General features: G+C 40.1%; 1 protein-coding gene across 2 annotated transcripts in view; it reads right to left on the reverse strand.

The window, feature by feature from the left end:
- Positions 1-2,788: 2,788 nt before the first annotated feature.
- Positions 2,789-25,114, reverse strand: part of LOC129767788 (uncharacterized) — an 83,863-nt gene continuing 61,537 nt past the window's right edge. For both annotated transcript variants that reach the window (XM_055768980.1, XM_055768988.1), the window contains 2 exons: positions 17,409-19,900; positions 2,789-5,275 (listed from right to left, as the gene is read on the reverse strand). In XM_055768980.1, coding sequence (XP_055624955.1) covers positions 3,750-5,275; positions 17,409-19,900 — 4,018 coding nt within the window. In that variant the 3' untranslated portion in view covers positions 2,789-3,749. The remainder of the gene's footprint in view (positions 5,276-17,408; positions 19,901-25,114) is intronic.

Consider the following 25,114-nt stretch of genomic DNA (forward strand, 5'->3'; position numbering starts at 1 on the left):
GTCGATCCGAACGTGGCGACAAGGAGGGGAGATAGCAGGAAGGAAATATTTGCGCTAGGGTATTAGTAATGAATCTCTGCTGAGGCAAATATTAAGCCTTTTTCCAAACAGTTGACATTGTTTGTTTTCCGTCATCATAAAAGCTTCGTTGGTGCCTTTGACGTTATATCAATGCATTGAACTGACGCTATGGTGAAGCAGGTGTGAAGGCTGTGCACCAAAAAATTATTTGGGAATACCAAGTTATTCAATAAATTATAAATTTATTTGGGTTCGCGTGCCAGTTGCAAAACTCCCTTCAACTAGGATTGCATTTGCGCTAATCTTGATCATAATGAAGCAGTGCTACTCTTTTCGAGGTTGTTGAGATTAACAGGAAGAGTTTATTTCGTTTATTTAGTCACCAGGAAAGTAAATGTCGTTCTGGAATTTTGTATGTGATTTGGTTTCGCTTGCCAATAACAAAACTTTCTCCACAAAGGATGATAACTGCGCTTATCTCGAGCATGTATTGTTCTGAGAGAACAAGAATGAATCATCAAACAAAAATCGTCAAATAATTCTACAAGAAAAAAATATTTCAGGGCGACCAAAATAGTAGAATGGTTATTTCTAAAATTTCGTAGCATTATAATATAATATTCGCAGTTATGAACAAGCGACATGAATTAAACTACAGTGTAGTTCTACGTCAACAATGCGGTCGTGTCTTGGACACAACCTCCTATAATTTTTTCATCAGGACCCAATTCCAATTTTAGGGTGGTCCGAAAAATCAAAATTTTCCCCCTTTTTCCAAAAAATGACCTTTTTCAAAAATTCATTATTTTAAAAAATTGTAAAGGGTTGTATCTAGGGCACGACCGCATATTTTAGACGTAGAACTACGTAAATATATTATGCAATCCACTTGTTTACCATTTCGAATATTATTTTAGAATGCATCGAAATTTTTGTAATGGATTATGTTCTTCGTTACAAATAAATTTGATGAACGTCCTTTTACGTTTGATACGATGCCTACGACTACCAAAATATGTGAACGGAAGAATTGTCAAACGATCATTGTTTTTTACATTTTCCTCTGTAATTATTGCACATCTCATGTTTACGTATTTCTCGAACCGCGAAAGTTCATTCACCTCTAGTATCTGAAATGACCATTTTCCCAAGCTTCTCAGCTTAAAAGTACGTTTTAGGGAAACATATTCCGGTCTGCACAATAACATGCGAGTACAAAAGTACTCAACACCAAAAAATACTTACGACATGCATGTATTTGCAAAGCGGATTCCCCCAAGGCACACTAATTTTGAAGTCCGTGTTAGGGAAACACGGCTCAGTGGGAAAAAATACCTCCGACTTGCATGTTTTGACAAAGCGGATTCCCCCAGGCACATTCATTTTGAAGTCTGTGTTAGGGAAACACAGCTCGGTGGAAACAAAAATACCCCCAACTTGCATGTATATTTTCAGAGCAGATTTCCACAGGTACAACGAAGTCTGTGTTGGGGAAACCGTAAATCGAGCCGAATAAAACGAGGCAGTTAGGGCGTTGAAATAACGCATGACATTTTACAGCTATTCAATAGTTCATCTAATGAAAAATAATGTTTTATTAATTGTGATAGACGCGTAGAAATATGTCCTATCAATTGATACAAACATCTTTCCGATCTGTTAATGTTCGAGTTATAAGCATTCGAAATACGGACACAAATCGGCAGAACAAATGTATGGGAAAAAAGGAAGTTCTTCCAGTTTTCATGAATTTAAATCGTTTAGAGATAAGCGAAATGTGATGTATAGCATATCAAACAAATCTTAGAGAATTTCCGATTCGATTGGTATGCAAATCATGAGAATTCGTTCACAGTGAAAATAGTTATTAACGTTAATTTTATTCCATAAAAACGTGACCTGTGACCTGGCACCCTTCCTGAAAGACGTAGTTCAACATCAAAAAATAACTCAAACACTAAAATTAACACCTCTCTGATTTTTGGATATGTTGTGCTTTCAAGAAAAAATAAAAGCTAAAGATAAAGCAAGCTAAAAAGTAAGGTACCTTCCAGAATAAATCGAGAAACTTTGCCATCTACCTCATTTGCCGCGCAGAATAAAGGAACAGTTATCGACATTTGCTTTTTAACTGGACCGACATGTAAAACGTCAAATAAAATCGAGGGAAACTTCAATGAATTGTTTGATTCGCGTTGATCGTAAAATTGGATAAAAAAGGAAGTTGGAAGTTTTGCATTTGTTGCGACATCAGGTATGATACATAATTAGTTGAAATATTTCTTCTATAATTTAATCAATGTTTTTGTCAAGCGAAAATAATGTCAACATTCGAATGCCCTTCTCAGCAAATCTTCAAATTGAATATGGCGTCAATTGTTGAAATTATGCTTTTTACCTGAACCAAAGACCAGTTAACGTCCGCCCAATTAAAAAGCAGTTCAGTTGATGACAATTCAATGCTAACCTCTTACCAGATGCTCAAACCATAAGTTTTCAAAAGTACCTACCTTTGTATTTTTTGGCAATCCAGCAGCATATTCAATTCATGTTATCCATATTTTCTCTGTTGTGAAGCACTTAAAACACGAAATGGCGTTGAAATATAGAAAACAGGAATCGGTCACCGTAGAACCAAAATATCAGCGTTATGATTTATTTAAAATATTTTTAAGAGTGGAACTCATTACTTAATAGCTTAATAATTGCAGTGGAGCAGAGGAAGTTCGGATGGATACGTTTAACACATTTCTAACAAATCCTTTGACTTTAATTGATTATTTTATAAAATACAATGAATAAATTAGGGATTCGAAAGAATAACTTAAACAAGGGAACAAAAAAGGGTATAGATAGCCATCATAGTTCATTCATACCGAACTGATACATCGCGGAAGCATAGCGCTAGGTTTTGAAAGAAAAATTCGAAACCAAGCGCTATGCTTGTTGGATCTGAGAATTCGATCAGACACGTTGTTAAATCAATATTTATAAGATTTTTATCCTTCTAACTAATGGATCTGTTCCACTGATTCCTTACAATACTTTAACATGCTCTAAAGGAATCAAATGATATTCGCAACTTTGTATGTAATAATGATATAATTTATCGTCGTAATTATATATTAGCTAAGGTATGAAGGTAGGAAATATATTAAATTATTCTGTTTCTATGAAATGCAAAATAAAATTTCACTGTCTTTTCTTCGTAATTCTAGATTAGGTTGTTCAGGTTATACGTGAATCATAAATAATTAAATAATCAACAAATTATTATGCGGTTTTTACTGATAGTCCTCGGAAATGTACCTCAAGGGGTATATTTGCTATTAATTTTTGTTTGGAAATTTGGGTTCTTTAAGCTATGAAAAGGCAATGAAAATATTCATAATTTAGCTGAACAATATTTAAATGCCTCTATTGCGTAAGTAATTTGGTGTTCTTCAAAGCAATATATGAAAAAATGTTTGATGAATGATATGACTTGCATTGAAATCAAAATTTCAGTTTTTAGAACTTTGAATCATGGCGTATTATCAAATATATAGCGATATCGGAATAAATCCTTTTGCAGTCTGTTTCCAAATCTAAAAGGCTCGGATTTATATTGCGTTTCAATAGGAAATCGTTAACCTTGTAAAGGAAATCTGTATGTAGGAAACGTGCGCACTTTTGTTATCATTTTGGCAAACTTGGAATATCGTGTTTATGTAGGAAATAGACATAATTTAGAGAGCGGTTTCCAACGAGGGAGCTGAGGGTTTCGGAGAGTTTGTTCGCTGTTGGTCGTCGTTTGTTACCACCTCATTAAAATTCAGCTCGTGATTCTTTGGTGGAGCAGTCGAATAATTACTAATTCCTATATAGTGTCCATCTTTGAATGTGGCCGATTTGATATGATTGTTGTTACTCAAAAACTGAGCTCTCTGGGCTTGTAGATGTGCACGAGTCGTTGCTGGAGAATTTATCTTTGCGATAACTTCACCCTTCATGAAGTTGTTTTCGTCTGCCTGCAGAAAAATGTTCTCTCGAATGTTTGTGATATTTTCCTCGATTACTTTGCTCTCAACGGGTTCATTTTGCATGGGAGATGCGTTGCGACTTTGTGATTGCGAACGGCTGACGGATGCAGAATTGTTCGGGCTAGAACTATCTTCTTCGCTATGCGCCTCCGGGATCGCCGTAGACATGACTTCGCTTCGCATATTGTTGTATTGCCAGCCTCTTCTGGAAGACAATTTCGTACTGTTTCCTATCTTGGACGGAGAGCTGTTTCCAAAGTTACCTTGCCGCAGCATGCGTCTAGTGGCAAATGTTTTTGGGGACCCCGAAAGGTCCAGGATGGCTATGTTACTGTTAGTAGCTGTGCTGGTTGATGGCGTTTCTGATTTAGAAATGGAATTTTTAGATTTTTTGAGCAACTCAACAGCAGATAATTTGTTCCCCGGGCAAAGATTTGATTTGGATCCATGTGCAAGGAGGAGCTTCTTGAAATCCATGAGGCTCGTTTTAGGTGTTCCCAGTCGATCTGAGCAAGTTTGCGGAATATCGGTGCTGTTGGAAGCCCAACTGTGGCGACCCCGCGGTGGTTGTGCTTCCAGAACATTTTTTGGTGTTGATCGACCCGAGCTGACTGGCGAATTTCCATGTGAACGTATTCCTACTTGCTGGAGTTTAAGTCTGTAGCGAAGCTCTTCGGAGAGCGATGCTCTAGTCGGTGATAATGTAATATCCGTTGATTTATTCGGCGTTGATGTCTTAAAAGGCACAGTGTTTCGAGGATCAATGGGAGAGATTTTTAAGCTATTTTCAGTATCTTCCTTTGGTTCGACACTTGCATTGTTCTTAGCGATCGGGGAGAAATACGCCGCAAACCCTGTAGGAGTAGTTTTGAGTTCAGTCGGCTTACATTTGTTCGGTGTGGAATACAGTTCCTCAATCGGTGTGGCGTTTACTGGTGGCAGCAATCTAAAATCAGCTCGCTGACTGGTACGATCCACAGTGGTTGGTCTCCGACGGGTTTGTAGCGTCCAGTACATGTCGTTGCCTCGCTGAAACTGGGGGGCATCATTTCTGAACTGATTTCCGGGTTCATAGTTCTGCCGTGAAAGTGGTATTGCTGTTTTTCGCGGCACTACGTTGCCAAATCGGCTTTCCATTGATTGCTGCCCTAAAGGACGCCTCGGCAAAGTATAAGCGTGCGATTGAGATTCGCGAAGTTGGGCGTATTCCTCAGGGGACGAACGTAGATAGCCTGTTTAAAAATAGTGAAGAAAGTTTGATTTCAATCATTTCATTTGAACGTTTGATCATGTAGATTATTCTCTGGAATTATGTCGTTGGATTTTTTATATTCTAGTGATCATGATTTTGTCAGTTTTAGTATCATAGATGTTTTTCTTCAGAAACAATAATAGCGCTCCAAACCAAGCAAACAGTACAAACCATTATGAATATACTTACATGCGTGTTCTAAATCAAATTTGTGAGAGTGCTTCTATTTACATGTATTGGATGTTCGAGTTGTTATTGAGTTGTTGATGACCAGAAACTCAGTCTGTTTCCTCATATGTGCTATAACAAACGTCGACATGACACTTTCCCCGCGATGACATCAAAGATCCGTCAAAATCAGCGTTCTTTTCCTACGATCTGTTTATTTGAACCAGTACTCATCGCGAAAGCCATCTACAGGGACCTCCAAGAACAAAGAGCATTTCCCGTGTTTGGGAATAAGATGGATATATTTCGTTTGAAGAAGTATGAAATGTAGAATACATGTCCACTTCTTCTATCGACTCCAGTATAAAATAGGAGCTCATAAAGACTCTTCCGGAATAAAGTAAGTGACTTTGTTATTTCACGTCACTTCCTCGCAAAACAAGGAGGAACATGTAGGCAGATTTGACATCTTCATTCGAATGAATGAAAGCCGTATTGAAAATTTCCAAATATCAATCTATCATATCGTGATGAAGCTTCAGGTAAATTCGAGATATGTTTAAGATTTGTTAACTGATGATCGATCCTCAGCAGAATTTGCGTAGCATTTCAAGTAATCGAAGAACTGAGTTGACAATGGAAAATCGTGCTACGTCTCTTTTTCAAGGTTACCATAGTACTTTGCTGACTGAGATTTTTATAGGGTTTCCTCCAGCCTCCTGATCGGTAGAGACAAAGTCTAGCAGATGGCAATCTGCTATCCTTTGTGAAAAACTTCATTACAAATCGAACCATCCAGGCAAAAGTTGGGAGCCCAAGTTCTAGGCGCCTTCACGCAGAAGCTGATGCACCTCAAGATTCCATATTAGCCGTCTGTTTTTTCTCGATAGCGACGAACAGACTGTTCCGGCTGCTAACGAAGAGAGCGTTCGTACTCATATATGTGGATGACATCTTTTTGGTAGTGGTCGGGAACACCCATGCATTAAGATTAAAGCAACTATCAATGCTTTCGGTATATGGGCTGTCGTCCAACTTTCCGACTTTCGGCACAAAAGGGTGGTCACAAGGTGGTCTACAGTCAAAAACATCAAGGCTGCAATTCAACAGTCAAAATGTGTAACGTGCGTATTTCCCTTCGTAGAACGTCGAAAATCCTGGTAGTGGTGGTTGACTGGAACCTGAATTTCCAGCACAATTTGGCACCGGTTAAACCTTTTGAAAATAATCTTCAAACATCACCGGAGTAATAACCGAATGGTCTGTTTACGAGTGGCCAAAGCCATAATCGATGACCGCCTCATCTACGGTCTCGAATTGACTTGCCTGACCAGAGATAAACTCTTAAAAACTCTATCCCTGATTTACGAAAATGCACTGCGGAACATTTCTGGGCTGCTACCATAAGCACAGCAGCCTCGGTAAGCGTAGGAGAACCTTCGACATCGACGTGGACGCAACGATAGTCACAAGAGCTGCGAGCTTCCTCGCTAAAAGCAGCGATGATGAGGAGACGCACCTGACTGTCTTAACAATGGAATGCTTGTAGCACGTGACACACTCCGACCTCCCACCGATAGTTAGACAGCTTTGGTTTGGGACTAACGATTGGAGAATGCCGGCGGACTGAGTGGAAAATTCAATCAGGGACAACTTTCGAGCTGGGGCAAAGCTCAGGGCGTCTGAAGCAAACGCCGAGCTGGTCTCAAGTTAATACTGCGACCACGTGATTCGATACGCAGGCGGTTCTAAAGGAATGCAAGAAATTGTTTTTTCTTTGGGTAAGCGCTCACAATAACTTTGCTCTTGGACTGAAGCTGCGACTATTACGTCAACCAAACCTATCCTTATAATTACCCACTATGTGAAGACCATCGACGCCTTCTGGATCTAGGCACCCATGGACTTTTTTTTGGACAAAAAAATTGTCCGCTAAAGCGAGGTTATTCCTTCGGAAACTAGGCCCAAAGACGTGAAAGCGATTTAGTAGCAGCGAATTCTGTTCAGACTAAGTACCAGTCACAGCAACATTGTCAACAGTGTAGGTGATTCTAGCAAATTATTACTACTATACTACTTACTATTCGCATTACAGTGTATAACTTGATGTTATTTCTCAAATGTCGGTCCATGCTTATCCAGGCGATGGCGGATAGTCATCTCAAGTACGTAAATGATGAGGTTAGTCCAAAGCAAATATGTGATGTACTTCACAATGTCTTCGAGCTTTATGTTCAAACGGCAGTTGCTGTCAATGCATTTTCCGGCCATCGGAAAAATAAAGCGAAATGTTGCAAAGTTAGTGTCGAAAAATATGGTAGAAGGTATGAAGATCGACAATGTTTTGGATGCGTCTGTGAAAAAGTTGTGTGAAGCATGTATCGTTGGGAAGCAAACCCGTAAGCCATTTCATGGTCGAATCGAAAAGCGTGCAAGTCGACCATTGGAAATAATGCATAGAGACGTCTGTGGACCACTTAGCCCATGACGTGGTACGGATTTAATGATTTCGTTACGTTCACAGATGATTCATCCCGCGATGTTGTTGTTTACCTGATTCGATCGAAGAGTGAAGTATTTCAGTGTTTGGCGGAGTATGAAGTAATGGCTTCCGCTCACTTTGGGTTCAAAACTAGCCGTTTGGTGTGTGATAATGGCGTTGAATATACGAGTAAGGCGCTGAGGAAGTTTTGTCGGAAGATGGGTATTCAGCTAGAAACCAAGATATCATACACACCCGAGAGAAACGGCGTAAGCGAGCGCCTCAACAGAACGATCGTTGAGAAGGATCGAGCTATGTTGGAAGCGAGTAGAATTCCGAAGAACATGTGGGGTGTGGAATTTTTTTCTGCAACTAACTTCTCCTAAACAACTAACCTAGACAACTTCGAATGAAGCTTGACACAAAAAGTGAGAAAGTTTGTTTCGTCGGTTATGCTCCTAGCGGATATCGCGTGAGGAATGGGAAGAAATATTTCATAGCTCGTGATGCAGTTTTCAATGAAGAAAAGTGAGGACATTTTGTGATGGAAGAGGAAACTCGTTATGAAGAAAATGGTATGACCTTGATTGAAAATCGTGTGATAGATCGGGACATCACCATACGTGATCAGAGCTCTGCGGGAGATGAATAGAGTTCGGAAGAAGATCAAGGAGGTCCGAATGTGAATCCGAGAGAAAGCGAAGGGAGTGTTCAAAAAGCAGTCGATCGAAAGTGCATCCTCAATAGCATAATGAAAATGACATGAGTGCGACAGCGTTTGCTACAGGCCCGGCTATGATAATATCTCACGTAACTTTTGAAAAGGTCCTAAGTAACAAATGTAAACAAATCGAGTTAATGGATGCACACCATTAGCTCTCAATCATTGAACGCATGGCGAAAACAACCGTTCAAGTATCTATACTTTTCACCTTTTTATCACCGATATAAAATATGTCCAATGTACAGATTCTAATTTTAAGCACTCAACTGTTACTTCGGACGCCACTTTCCTCTGACGCTCGATACGTCCGAAGTAACAAAGCAATCAAAACAACACGAAATTGCACTTTGGACAATTTGGGTTTTTGTTATTTTCGGGTGTAGATACCGATTTTAGTGCAATTCTACGAGTGATAACAATAAAGATCTGCTTTTAGCACGAAGTGCAAGTGTTTGGATCGTTGTTCAGTAGTTATTTTCAAATTTTCATTGTGCAACGTGATTCTCCCAATGTACAAAGCTGTCAGTCAAAACGTCCAATGTAACATTTCTCGCTCGGAGGCTTCAATTTCAAACTAAAAACATATTACGACAGTTACGATCGGTTTTTCAAAGGTATTATTGGCTGCTAGTGGTAAAAGTAGTGATAAAGATCGATTCCTTTTGAAACAATTCGCGGAACAATGTTCCGGTCTTTAACTTCGTTTTTCTCGAGTTGATGTGAATGATACATATGACATTTTCAAAAGTTACGCGAGATATGATCCGCGAGTCGAGATTGTGCCGTCACTTGAGCTGTCATCGCCAAACTGAAGTGAAGATTATTCTATGGTTTATGGTGCGACCGATTGGTGGGCTAGGGGAGCGGGGTATGAAAGCAGTACACCCAAACTAGCGTTGCTAGAAAGCATTTCATTTTCGGTAGAAACCATATCTTTTCATGCCTTGTTGCGTCAAATGAGCTAATAATGTCATCTGTCCCCCAATGCTTTAAAATGTTTCTATGTATGGAAGCAGACAGCAAACTGCATTTGCGACCGTCATGACCGTCATGACCGAACATGTCCGTCGCTGTCACATGCTGCATGCTGTCGGGATCGGGATGCTGAAAATCAAACTGTCCGCAGAGTTTGAGATGGAAGACCTGTAGGAAGTGAGACGTTTTCTGGATTAGCACGGAGGCAAAACCCATCGCACTCTGTCAAGGAAGTTGCGAGGTAGTGTAGTTACGATCCTTTTGCAGTCTTTTGTACAGAATGTTGTGAAACCGATCACTATTTACGAGGATGATCAGCCGTGCATTGCAATCACTACAGATCCCCGTAAACACAAACGCATGAAGTATATCGAAATTCAGAATTTCTTTGTCAGAGAATTGGTAGATAAAGTTTTGAAAAATCTTCAAACTGAAGAGCAGGTAGCGGATATATTACCCAAAGGTTTACCATCTCCTCGATACTGCAAGCTACGACAGAAATCAGGTGTCATCAATTGACACCTTCTCTATACATTCCCCTTACAGTGTATAACTTGTTGTTATGTCGAATAAATATCATTCTTGTGTTATCCTTCACATGTAAACCAAGACGGGTCTATGGTACTAGGTGAGGCCGTTTCATCACTAAGTTGGTAGGGGAGCGGTATATGAAAACAGTACGGAAGAAAGCAGAAGGGGAATTATTTGCTTGCAGCGTGAAAGAGACAGACTGATCACGAGCGAGCTTCGGCACTAGCGTATTGTGTTTTGTTTACAAACAAAGTAGACTTCCAAGACGGCTGAAGAGTGGTTTTAGCAAGTTGGTCCAAGACGGCTGAAGAGTGGTTTTAGCAAGTTGGCCCACCTTAGGATATACTTCTAGGCGCCTTGATGTAAACCACACGTTTTATTCTACTAAAGGGTGTGTCACATCAAATTGCATCACGGAAAAAACGCTGTAGAAATTCGCCCAGTAGACCGATCCTTTTGAAAATTTTAGACAGTAAAATAAGAACTATTAAACAACTTTTGGCATTTTCTTTTTATTCATACTTCGAGCCCAAGCCCGTATGCTCGCACCTTCCTCTTTACACCGTCCATAAGGTTCTGTACAACGTCAGGTTGTAGTTTTTTTTTGAACAGAAATCCATTTTCTCTTGAAGTCCGCCTCCGATTTGACAACTTTTGGGTTCTTCCGGAGGGCCTGCTTCATAATCGCCCAATATTTCTCTATTGGGCGAAGCTCCGGCGCGTTAGGCGGGTTCATTTCCTTTGGCACGAAGGTGACCCCGTTGGCTTCGTACCACTCCAACACGTCCTTTGAATAGTGGCACGAGGCGAGATCCGGCCAGAAGATGGTCGGGCCCTCGTGCTGCTTCAAAAGTGGTAGTAAGCGCTTCTGTAGGCACTCCTTAAGGTAAACCTGCCCGTTTACCGTGCCGGTCATCACGAAGGGGGCGCTCCGCTTTCCGCAAGAGCAGATCGCTTGCCACACCATGTACTTTTTGGCAAACTTAGATAGTTTCTGCTTGCGAATCTCCTCCGGAACGCTGAATTTCTCCTCTGCGGAGAAGAACAACAAGCCCGGCAGCTGACGAAGGTCCGCTTTGACGTAGGTTTCGTCGTCCATTACCAGGCAATGCGGCTTCGTCAGCATTTTGGTGTACAGCTTCCGGGCTCGCGTATTCCCCACCATGTTTTGCCTTTCGTCGCGGTTAGGAGCCTTCTGAACCTTGTATGTACGCAGGCCCTCCCGCTGCTTGGTCCGCTGGACGAATGAACTTGACAAATTCAGCTTATTGGCGACATCCCGGACCGAACTTCTCGGATCACGTCTAAACTGCTTAACTACGCGCTTGTGATCTTTTTCACTGACGGAACATCCATTTTTGCCGTTCTTCACCTTCCGGTCGATGGTTAGGTTCTCGAAGTATCGTTTTAGTACTCTGCTGACCGTGGATTGGACGATTCCCAGCATCTTACCGATGTCCCGATGTGACAACTCCGGATTCTCGAAATGAGTGCGCAGGATTAATTCACGACGCTCTTTTTCATTCGATGACATTCTTCCAAATTTACGAAAAATTGACAGTGAAGCATGGCCAACGTGATCTATACACTCTTATCTGATTATAAGCGAAAGCTGAAGATATAATTCCTAAAAAATATATTTCTACAGCGTTTTTTCCGTGATGCAATTTGATGTGACACACCCTTTACTGTTAAGGTGAAGGTGGAAGCTAGCCACAAATGGCTGCCACAATGGCGCTCATTTCTTTCATCTCCGTCCCTCACCCCTCGCCCGAAAATCAATAATTGCGCGAAACTATGTGAAGAAAATTATCGGTTTTCGCACACTTCCCATGAAGTAATATCAACCAAAATCTAATCGATTACTCACAAGATATTAAATTTTCATCTGCTGTCGCACTGTATAGTGAAAAACGTCGGAAAACTCGAGCAAGTGCTCTGAAAGTTAAATTTTCATTTTTCAATCTTCGGCAATGGTTTTGTTTGTATTGGTGAAAGCATCGTTATTTTTTCGACACTGATGCCAGACAACATCATCGAAACAGCTATACAATACGACCAACGAAGGAAAATATTGAGGAATTATCAGCATCGAGTTACTATGCGGTAGAACTTGTTAATATCAAAAGAGCCCCAATTCGCATGTGTTATAAATTTGTTCATGTTACGCTCGCGTATAATCAGAATTTTACTTCATATGCAAAAATACCCCTTCTATATATTTATGTTTGCAATTGGCTTGGTTCATCGGAACATATCGTTCATACATTTAACTTCAGTATTGAATTGTTATTTTTTTTTTTTAAATGTATTCAAAGACTCGTGTCAATGAAGCGCCACACAGTCTGATAAGTGAATTTATCTATTTACATGTGCTTTGCTCTTCTCTCACAAACACTATTACCCCATTTTTACACGTGGTTTTACCTATACTACTACAATGGCTAGCTTCCACCTTCACCTTAAGGGTGCTCATACACTGTTTGACCGAAGGGAAATATTTGACTCTTTTTGACAGATTTGATTAACGTGTGCTGATCAAATATATTCGACAAAAACCACGACAAGCAAATATGCAATGTTTGGTTACCTAAAATATTTCTTCGGTCTGTTCTTCGAACCTGTCGGTACACGATTGGGTTACCCTCAATATTTCAGTGGATTTTTTCCATGCTTGATGTTTGCCAAGTTAAAGAGTGGCAAAACAAAATAGTGTTTGAGGAATCCTTTCATCCTTTCATACCTTATCCGGAATAAAACGTTGCACGCTTTTTGACCGAAGCGCAATAACAACTCGCATCATAGCTTTCAATATGGGAATGATCCAGAACATTGGAAAGTGGGTTCCACATGAGCTGAAGAACCGAAATATCACATGTGAAATGGTGCTCGCCATGTTCAAAAGAAATGACTTCCTTCTGCACCTAAGCTCCATCGGATTGTGATTGGCGATGAAAATGGATTTATTTCGAGAATCAAAGCCTCAAAGTTCTCGGGCTCGGATTGATCCAGAGATCAGCAAACAAGAATGTCTAATGCCGGTGTGATATTTTTCTACGGGGGAGGGCCGATATGTTGGGTGAACAAGAGATGGGACTCGGCATGCTCTTTCGTCGTTAGAAGCCGAGTATAACGCTCTCTCAGTGGCGTGTTAGGAAGTAGTCTGGATAACGCGATTTCCCAACGATCTAGACCTCAAGCTTATGCGATTTTCATATTCTGAGAGATTAAGTGTAAGAGTCAAGCTCGCCGACAGGAAGGAACATTCTATTCGTGACGTTTGTAACCAGAAAGTCGTCGTATTGATTTACCGGTCCTCAGGTGAAATGATCACATATAGATTAACGAATTCATTAGGATGGCAAGTGGTCAGAGAAAAAAACTCGATCGGATTGAACTATCGACTTAAGCAAAGTCGATTGTTATTCAGGAGTGTGAGAGTAGAATGACTACTAGTGTTTCTACATCTTACCACAAACGCATAGGATAAAAATGAAAGCGTTTTAATCGTTTTTCTAAATCTTCGACTTTTTCAAAGGTTTCCGGTAGTGCTTTGCTACTTAATTTTTCACTGTGTGCAGTCACAGATCTTGATTTTGAATGGCACACAGCGATAGTTACATGACTACATGATATGCATTGGCATTACTCACACAAAGGAAAACAAAACAGAACTCAAAACGACAACTTTATGGATAAAACATATAATTTCAACGTATTCTATTAAAATGGTAAAATCAAGCATTAGGACAAACAAAAAATAAAACAACACATAATCGTTAGATACACACACATCATTAGTATATTTTCATTTTTACTGGCAATTTGTTAGTATTGTACTGTGTCACGTCACAGTTTTGAACACTTTTCTGTTTTCACTTTGTGTTAGTAATGCTTAATGCTATGTAATTATTTACAAAAACACGTAAGATTCGTTTCAGGAATGTTGATTCTTGTTACATTATATTATTAGTAGTAGTCTGTGCGCACTTTTTAGTTCGACATTTTGCAGTGCTCGATTGTTAAGTAATTAGCAATTAGAAAGCTGTGCTGTGGAAGCTATGTGTCGTAATCATAATGATAAAAGTAATATGTACACTCCGTGATGATACTTCACTTTCTCTCGAGAATGTCTTGTACTGTGTGAAATGCAATATATTGTACCTTAAACTACGATCCAAGCGTGCGGAATTAATACAGTAGTGCTTATATAAATCTACAACAATGATCTGGTGTATGAACAATATGTTCAATTATCCGATTCCCATGTTTAACAATGTCAAATAAATACCGTTACTGTTCATTCGTTTAAATATACAATCGGTTGAAGTATTTTTATTTCTTTTACGAACAAAGATTATATCAATATCGGTGATTCACAACTAGCACATTTCCGTCAATTTTGCAAAGTGATAAATTTAATGCTATCAATAGAAGATTAGTCGTTCGAACATGATAAACATTGCAGCAATCAACGTGTTTGATTAGGATGCATTGTCGAATGATTCAGTCGTTATTGCATGAAAAGATTGCGAGGATATTTTGCTACAGAGCAATCCCACGCCAAATCAGCCAAAACACAGCAAATTTTTACCCGACCTTCTCCGATTTTTTTAAATTTGGTATTTATGATGGAGGCTTTCCAAAAACACAATTTTTATTATTATATGACCAATATAAATTACGACTGATTTTTGAAAAGGGCATAATCGAAATCAAGTTTTTCCCCCCGACCGATATTTTTTGTATATTTTTATTAGAAAATCCTTCAAATTTAACAAAGTTTGATGAACAGTGGTGCCGTGGTTAACTCTCCCAAAGGGAGATACGAATTTTTGAAAATTATGAAATTTTAGTACTAAAACATCCTTCTGTTATGTTTCTAAAGATGATTATAGATTAGCTGAAGAGAAATTTGAACAGATTTCTAAGAAAACGAAATCAATTACTGGTACTCATAAATATCATTCATATATACCTATTTATGGTAACAAGATAGCAGCTAAAATATATTCTAATTCCAAAGAAGAGAGTTTTGAGATATAAGTTTTTAATATTAAATTCAATTTTTGAGTAAGATTTTTTAACAGTGCATTTGAAATGTTATTTTTACTAAATTGTTCATCGATTTTCCAACAACTTTGTCGAACATCATATTTTGATCAGACATCTGGATTTTGAGTTACGATTTTTTGAAAGAAAGACCAATGATTTCGATTACGCCTTTTTAAAAAATCAATCGTAATAATAATGAAAATTGTGTTATTGGGAAGCTTCCATCATAAATACCAAGTTTTAAAAAAACCGCAGAAGGTCGGGTCAGCGGCCGGTTGATTTGGCGTGGAATTGCTATACAGGGTCTTTCAGATTAAACGCTCACACAACAAATTTTAATATCTTCTACAAAAGTGAACCGATTTTTATTTTAAAAAAACGAAAATAAAGCTTATTTTAGGACATTTTCGATGTGACCACCTCTTTTTTCGATAACGCGTTTTAAACAGTGAACAAAAATCTTCATGCTCAACTCTAAGGCGGCTCGCACACCGGAGTAATATGCAACTAGCAAGCTGCAATACGCAATATGCAACAGGCAACATGTTTTGTTGTGCTTCGTATACCAAAGCAATAAAAACGCCTGACATGCAAACAACCTGCCTAATGAACGAAGTTTGTCAAATTATGGGCGATAAGTTGCTTTTCAACCGACACGTTGTGTTGCTAGCAATATGTGTTGCTAGTAATAAGGTGATAGCGATATCGTATTGCGTCGGTGTGCGAGATCAACGAAAATAAATGGAAAAACCAATTGGCGATAATATTGCTTATTGCATGTTGATAGTTGTTAGTTGCTTATTGCTCTGGTGTGCGAGTCGCCTAACATTACGACTTCGATGCTGTTGAAAATCCGAGTTATTTCTTCTTTAAGTTCCTCCAAATTTTGTGGCTTATTAATATAGCAACGGTCCTTCACGTACCCCCAGAGAAAGTAATCGACGGCAAGAAATGTTGAAATTCTTACCATAAGAGGACAAAGTTTCATTAAAGCTTCGGTTGCTCGAGTAATACGATTTCACTAAAAATACACGTTCTTGTAATTTGTGCATCTTGACACTATAAACCATCCGATCAGACTGAACGATTAGTTGAATATGATCGTCCCGAAGTGGGGAATGCAGTGTTACCATCGACGGAGCGAAAAAAAAATTATAAGGAGCTATTCCATTTTTTTTGCGTGAGTGTTTAATCTGAAAGACCCTGTAATTGCCTAATTGTTTTTAAATTTAAAAGAACACAATAAGGTTAAGGAAAAAATGAATGAACATTTATCGAAAGTTTTTTTTTTGGTTTAAAGATTTACAACAAAATTTCTTGGGTAATTTTTATCGCTAGTAATTTTAAACATTGAATTATTCATCATACTGAATTCCAAAATCAAAAACACAAACCGAATGCAACACACATCATTGCCACCGACACAATTTGATTACCAAATATCAGTGGACTGATCATTTATTGCGCCGCTGAAGCTCAGAACCCTGGCCCTGTGCAGACTACTGTCGGAAGGAACGGTCAGCTTGCTAGGCGTTAATGGAACGACAAAAGATGGTCCACACTTGACCGGGCTAGTTGGCATTAGGTCTTGCAGAACCCCATCCAATTCGTCGAAACTATGCTCATGTGTGGTATTGTCTAGCTCAGTCAAACTTATTTTAGACAAAATGTCTTTTCTATTGGCGTTGAGCCCAAAAACCTCATCGGAAAGATTGAGCAATCTTTCGAACGAACGGGCAATGGATTTGCTATCCTCCTCGTAATCGATATCGCTGATCTCCTCGTAACCGTCATCTCTGTCGCTGTTTTGCTCGAGTGCACGAGGAAATTTAAGAACGAGCGCATCTACCTTTGCCAATGATCCAAACAATTCATCTCTTTTATTTACATCCTCTTCTGCGAAAGCGCACGAGCTAGCATCAATATCGATTTTTGGAGAATTTGCGTTCCTATAGCTATCTCTACGCCTAACAGCAGAGTTGCTATTTAGGTCAATGTCCTCATTACGTCTGAGCGTATGAAAATCGTTCGCATTGTTAACGGTAGAGTTTAATGTTTTGAAAGAAAAGGAAGGGTGTGCGTGCAATGGATTCCTAACATGAGGCAGTATAACATTTCTAACTTTTGACGATGTGCTCACTACATTAGATGTTCCTATTTTTCGAATTTTCAGCTTACCTGTTTGTTGTTGTTGTTGTTGTTGTTCATCTGTATATAAAATTGTATGTTGTTTCGTAGCTGTTGGTCGATTATCTTGGACATTCACGTATGCACCTTTTAGAACTCCAGACGATATCATGTTTGATGCGGCCGACAATTTGTCAATTTCTTGCATGTCACTTTTGTTTGGCACGATGGTTGCAATTGGAGCCATGCGTGATAATGTCGAATAGCCACTAATATTTCTGTTTGTGCTATCGTTCGTAATTGCTTTCGTTTTTAATGCTGATTGCGAGATCACTGGTTTTATTACAATTGATTTTCTATTCGTGAGGCCGCCGCTCAGCAATGGGGATGCAGCGACATTCTTGGAAATGTCTGCGGACACTGACGTCGGTGTTGCCACTGACTGCGTAATTGTATTGGAAATGTCCGTCGTCACTGGTACGATATCGGAAGAGGGTGTATTTGCACCCTTCACAAATGGTCCCGGCGCGAAGGTTGTGTGCGCACCTTTTCTCCTCTTCAAGCTATCCGAACTGTAGATAACCTTCCCGTGCGCATCCAATTTTACTCGTGCACCCCGCCTCGTGGTGCATTCGGAATTTTCCCCTTTTTGATCGTCCCCTTCCGCGTTGGCAAGATTTGTTTTTCCTGTTCCGCTTGAATCATGTTTCTCCGCCGACGAGGGAACGTTGCTCTCACAGCGTATATTACACGGCAATTCATTCAATGATACATACTCTGTTTCTTCGTTGAGATTTCCCGAGAGAACTGTGGCTAAATTGCGTTTTACTACGTCATTAGAATAGTAAACACCAGCGTGCTGGTTCTTTTTACCGGTTTGTACGTCGGCGATTCGGACGTATTCTCCCGTAACATCGTATATTGTTTCGTTGTTTACACTCTCCGAAATTGACGAATCTTTACTGGGAGATTTTTTCAGAACTCCCTTCAGTCTACCAAACATGCTATTCAAGGGAAGCAGCGTTGTTTTCTTAAAACTATTGGAATCTTTCCTCTGATCGAGTGATTCATCGTGGGACGCTTCGTGGGTGTTATCCTTTTTGCGTTTCAAGGAACCGCACTCATCGTCGCTGTTCAAAGGCGTGATAATGCACATGGACGGTATTCTGCTAGTGTTGATTGTGGTTTTCTCGCGAATCCTTTCAATGCGATCAACGCACTCTAGGTCGGATGATTCGGAGTATTCGAACTCGGAACAGCTCCTCGTTCGTTGCGTTGGGCTCGAGTTGGCGTTAGACTCGATTGGGGAAGAGCTTGTGTTATTGCCACTGTCAGGCGATTCTACTCGGTTCTTTTTACCGTCCTCTTCCTGATGAATTAACGCAGCTACCTCCTTCTGTATCAAGTGTCCATTTCTCTTGATCGTTCCGGTTCTTTCGAGTGTACTACCAACGGTGCTGCTTGAGTAACTTCGCTCGAGTGTCCCGTTGCTGGCTGTACTGTTGCTGCGATTGAGCTTTGTCAGTGAACTTTTACGTTCCGGAACGGCGGGTCCATGTAAAGAGTTCCGATGGCTATCCGCTAGGACAGTGCAGATCGTACCTGCAGAGCTAGTAGTAGTGGAAGTTGAACCCTTTCCGAACAGTTCGTATTCATTTTCCGGTGAAACAACTGTTTGATTTCCTGAACTTTCGAAAGAAGTTGTACTTGAAAGGGCCGTCGTTGAATGGAGAGGTGTTGCCGGTTCTTCTTCTTTCAATGTCTTCAACCCAGAATCTACGTGAAACGAAGTATAGTAGCCCTCAGTGTCACACGAATATACCGAGCTTGTTTCCCCACCTTCATCGTGATAATCATACATTTGCAGATCTGGAGTAACGGTTCCCTCACTAGTAACACTACTAGAGGCCGAAGTATTGAGAAACCTACGACGACTAATGATTGAGCTGGGTGGTCCACTGGAGATAGTGTGATGATTGTGGTTCAAGGAAGTGCTGGAAGCACTAGATTTAGGCTGAGTTGTGGTAGTAATTTCGCTCCCAATAGATGTTCTCCCGGATTCCGAGCTGGCGCTCCAATTACCACTAGATGAGTGGGGTTCATCCTTGTTACCGAGTGCAGTACGACGTTGTCGGCGAATAGAAGAGGACTCTCGCAGTTTCACTGGATTTATGGAAGCCGGCATGCTGGTGGCAACGCTGGTGGCAGTAGCGACATTAATGCTCCTATCTGACGACGAATAGGAAGGCTTTCGTTCGTGCGAAAGTTTTGTATCTTTGTCAGAGTTTTTGCGTTTACTGTTTCTAGTCGTATCAGAGATATTGAAGTCATCAATATCTTGTACCTTGTCTTTCGATTCGCGATTGATCATTCTCAGTCGATTGCGGCCCCACTGTTTCAGGGAGTTAAAGTGTGACGTTTTAGTGGTGTGTTTGTAGGTGTTGTCTGCTGGTGATGATGTGGATTCTTTCCTGAGTATGTCGCTTGATTTACTACGAGGCACCAAGTTAGTAGGTAAGGTAGTAGAAGTAGTAGCTTCGTCCCTGTTGGAGAAAGATTAAAAGGGTGCAGTGATTAGCGAATGACTCCAGTATAACGATAGTTTGTACATTATAATGACACGGGCGTTAAACCGAGAAAAAAAAATGTCATGGCAGTGTTCATGATATTGGTCAGCAACTTGTTAAATTTGGTATGGAATGACTCTTATACATAGAAAATCGTTTCAATTGGTGCGAAAATCGTGCGAATGATTGTGAACCACGGACCGAATGCGATGCAATGCTGTTAATAGACTGCATATCATCCACATTATCACCCGTTACGTGAAATATTACATCAACTTTGGATGGTTTGACGGTTTCAATAATATGCGTATTAAAAACGTTTTCTCATTGAGGAGCAGCCGTTTGCTTTTTTACAGTGTTTTGAAAAAAATTATTACAGCCAAAAATTTGAATTGAAACGAGAACTCTTTGTCGGATGGTTTATTATAATTTCACCATGACGCATTCCAACTAGATTTTGGATCGATATTTAGAAGATCGATCTTTTACTCCGATTTCCAATTTTTTGGATCGATTCGATTTTTTTCTTTTCGATCTTTCCGATCTTTGTGATCTTAGAATTTCTTTTATAATTAATATGTTTTTCAGTGAACATTGATTCTAATCTCACCAAAAGCCACCTGACAAATTTCATAAACAAAACCTCCGAAATGTCCTTACCTAGAACTGGGATTACTACCAAGATTTCGACTAAATGCCAGAAATAACGTTTGCATAAAAAAATGGACAAACATTGCCGATTTTTCATGGGTTTACCTTCACAGGCACTGACGAAACTACCCATGCAGCATCAATCATAGTAACCCATGAGTCAGCAGAAAAAAAATGACAGCTCTATCAGTCGAACTCTAACCGTGATGGCGAAAACAGTGAAACTACTCCGTTCAGAAGTGTGCGCGTTCAATGAACGGTACCTCGCCGCGTCGAAAACGGACATCATGCGGCACTTTGTGGACGCCGGATACGCCCGTTCTGGCATCTACAACATTTTGACACTATTGGACAACAATCAGAGCATCGGAAGAAAGCACCACCGACGGCCCTGAGCGACAAGAAGCTCCAAAGGATGCTGAAGAGGAAGATCGAGAGAAAAGTCTCTACATCGCTGCGTGCGCTTGGCCAGGAGGTTGATGCAACCGGCAAATAGTGGAAAAGTACCAAGCGAACATGGAAATACATGTCAGGAAGTGGAATGGATGACGCAGCGACAGCGGTTGAATAAGACGGTCATGTCGATTTTCTCGGCGAATCGTGACGTGGCGGTGGTGATGGGCGACGCGATCTATCTCATCCTGGATGGTAACGACTGGCAGGGCACTTCGTATTTTACTTTACGTATTTTAAATTAAGGAAGTGAGCTCCAAAGTGAAGTTTATTTTACACACCAAGTTCCCCAAGAAGGTGCTGCTGTGGCTGACAATGAGCGAGAAGGGGATGTCAAAGCCGCTCTTCTTTAGCCCTCGACTGGCCGTGAACGGGGAAATTTATAGTACGAAGTGCCTGCCGGAAGTTGAGTCGTTCATCATAAATACCATGAGGGCGAAGATGTGGTGTCCTGGCGCGATCTGGCGTCGGCCCACTACTTGAAGCGATCGTTAGAGGAGATGGAGTGACTGAATATCGATGTGGTACCCAAGTCGGCGAACCCGCCCAACGTTCCCCAGCTGCGTCTCATCGAGAATTTATGGGCAAACCTTAAGCGTAAGATCTACTCCAACAATTTTGTCGTGGAAATTGAGAAGGAATTGATAGATAAAACGAAGAAAGAATTCAAAAACATGCCTACATGCATATTTTCGTTCGCCATGGCGAACTGTTTTCATATACCGCTCCCCTAACCAACTTAGTGACGAAACGGCCTCACCTAGTACCATATACCCGTCTTGATTTCAACAACACCGCACGGTTGCCAGACTTCCAGACTTTTATAAAGCATCCATATATGCAGACCATCCTTCGTCTAGTTTAGACTTTCCGCGCTTTGCCCAAAATTTTCTAGATTTAAAAAAAATCTGCAATCACATTTAACCTTATTTAGTCGGTTTGGAGAGCTAGTTTATGCTAATTTTATCAAACCGGTTATTCAAAATGGCATCACTAATTTCACTGAAGGGATTGTGAGATCAGACTGAGCTAGCTTTCTCAGAGTACAGATAAGCATGCTGGTTTCTGCAAAGTATGTTTTAAAGACATAAAACGTCTTGGAGGATAGAAGGATTTTTTGAAGCATGCTGCGACTGAGAAGCCCAAATGCAACTGCTGTGATCACGAGTGTACTCTTTTCGAAGAATCGACGGATCTACCGAACAAAAAGTCACTAGCCTTAGTTGCCAGTACTAGCTATTGGAATGATGGTATACTGAGAACGTTGTATGAGGAGATGGTTTCTTTGTTCAAGAGAGACAAAATTGCATACCAAATTTATTTGATTGGCTACGGGGTTGATGGAGGAAGGAACATGACTTCACCAGGCAACTCACTTCATTATGAAGTGTAATTGCCACAGTTTTGCCTTATGCTCTTTATATGCGCGAAAGCATATTCCAGATGAAATTTAGCAAATCAATTTGCTGCAGTCCCTTGCAGACTAGTGAGCGTGATGTGAGCCGAGAAATTCTTGATTCAAAACCCTAGAAAATGCGCGACTAGATCGCTTTCACTAGAAGCAGTGGTGCAAAGAGTGCTTGACAGATATGAATCACTCCCTCCGAATCTACTTTACTGGAAATTTTCTTAATCTTGTTCCTAGGGAAATGATTCAGCCAATTGATAAGAAATTCATAGAGCTGTGCGATGTTGATTTTTCAGACTACTCTCCGGATGAACGAATCAATGTAGTCATGTTTCGGGGTAAAGTCCTAGCCACAACTACCCGTGGTGGTGACATGATATTCCCGCAATTAAAAAACTTGATCCCAAAAATTTACTGAACACCGAAGAAAGTGGTTTGATGCACAAACAACTCAGACGTAAAAATGTTGATTGATTGATTGTGCTGAATTGTAGAGACTAGTCCACAAGGGACTGCAGCTAAGATAGCTATTGATTTGCTAAATTTCATCTGGAATATGCTTACGCGCATACAAAGAGCATAAGGCAAAACTGTGGCAATGATTGAGACTATTTGCCTCTAGTCTTGAAAAAGACCAATTTGGGAAACTGAATTAAACACTCGGCCTTGAAAAAGACTATCTGAAAATCCTTGTTGCCGACTGGTCGTTAACTGGATGAATGATGAATCGGGAATGCTGTGGGATTGCGAATAGCTTATATATACTCAATAAAATCAAAACGGGTGGTGCTAGAATTGTTATATATTATTTATCCACATTTTCCGTAGAACGAACACTGTACTTGCTGTTACTGCTTCATGAAAAAATTTCCCTGTTTTCTGATTTGGCACCATCAATAAAAAACGTATTGCTACGTCAATAGAAGGGGAATTATTACTTAGTTTTTCGTTATTGTTACACATACAAAATTATTTAAAATAAAGCAACACCAGATGGGCCAACCAGAAGAGAACGTCGGGCTACATGCGACCCTCGGGCCTCAGGTTGAGTATAGTTGCTCTAAGTGAACCGATGTGTCGTAATTGGCTCCGTCGCACCAAAGACGGTCATTTCGATGTTGACCACTTAAACCAATTTTCGAAGATAATACAAACAATGCTTGAATGTCAAAAATCATATTATTCACCGGGTGGATAACGGTGGAATTCAAATTGACGTTGAAATAGGTCAAAAACTTGTACTTGAACTGGTATCAGAATGCCGTGTGTGCATTACATTGCGTCGGCTGTCATCACTTGCTGTAACGCTCGGCTGATGCACTCTGTCGATTTTGTTATTACAATCTAGCGCACACGTCATTTCTGTGTAAACAGAAACGAAGCGTATCTTCCTTCAGCTATTTGATCTGTAATTCCAATTCATGTCATGCGCTTCATTTATTTTACTCCTAGAAACACAGTTTAACACCTATTCCAACGATGCAAACGAGGTGATGCGTCATTGTGCGCGTCTATAGGGGAGCCGCGGGTAAGACGGACAGTGGAGGTATAATGGACAGGTGGTTGATTTGTATAGTTACATTATGAATTTCAAATTTCTGTTGATGGGAAACCCTCCTACATGCTATTCTATAATATTTGAACCATCCTATGACAATGAATATAGATCAAAAGTGGAATAGAGAATCCGCGTGTGGATGTAACTTTTGCGGCTTCGATATTGAGAATTTTGAGTGGTTTAATTGCAAAATTGAATTCGCTAATGATTATATTTCGGTTTGTGATTTGTCAGAGAAGCGATATTAGGTAGGTACGGAAAAGTAAATTCATTCAAGTGGTAAAGTGGTAAGTGGTGTTGAAATGGACAATCACATCCAATGCATGATAGAAAGTGAAGAGAAGAATATTGAACTCTTTTTTATATTGCTTTCTCTTTTTGTTCTATATCAGTTACTGGACGGACAAACACTGAGAGAGAGTGAAATTATTCCTCTCACGAGCGATAAACCTCTACGCCTCGTATATTATGAACCTGTCCATATTCCCCTCACTAGATGTCCATTATACCCGCACCGATAAAAACGTTCTACTTTTCGGCTTGTTTTAATTTCAGAAAAAACATTAAAAAACACATTTTTTTAAAACATTTGGCCAGTTATTTTGAAAACCAGTATATTGAATTGTAATAAACTGCTTCTAAATTTTTGAAAACATGAGTATCCAAAGATGCAATTGAAGTTTTCCTTAACATGTTCGTCTTACCCCCATCTCCTCTATGGAAACACATATCTTAAAAAACAACTATTGAAGCGATGTTACGTGCAACGCGGTATTCTGAACCCAGCCACACGATCGACAGTCGCGATAGAATACAATTAGGGGAAATTCAGGATATAGATGTCGCCAAAAATACAATTTCAATTCATTTCATACCAGTAAACAGCCAAATCGTACGATGGAGCCCAAAACACACACTGGGAAGTTGTACGAATTACCAAGGAATTAACATGGATGCTTATAACGGACGTCTAAATGTACGTAAGGATGGATCTCCAGACCAAAGTTATATCAGCAACGGCTCACAAAAATGTTCCAATCGAGTACTCGAAGATGTACAAGCAGGCACACATTAAAGCAAATATAAGGATCTGTGTAGCCACGTGAACAAACTATCACTT

Source organism: Toxorhynchites rutilus, chromosome 1 (genome assembly GCF_029784135.1).
Source record: "Toxorhynchites rutilus septentrionalis strain SRP chromosome 1, ASM2978413v1, whole genome shotgun sequence".
NCBI classification, from domain to species: Eukaryota; Metazoa; Arthropoda; class Insecta; order Diptera; family Culicidae; genus Toxorhynchites; species Toxorhynchites rutilus.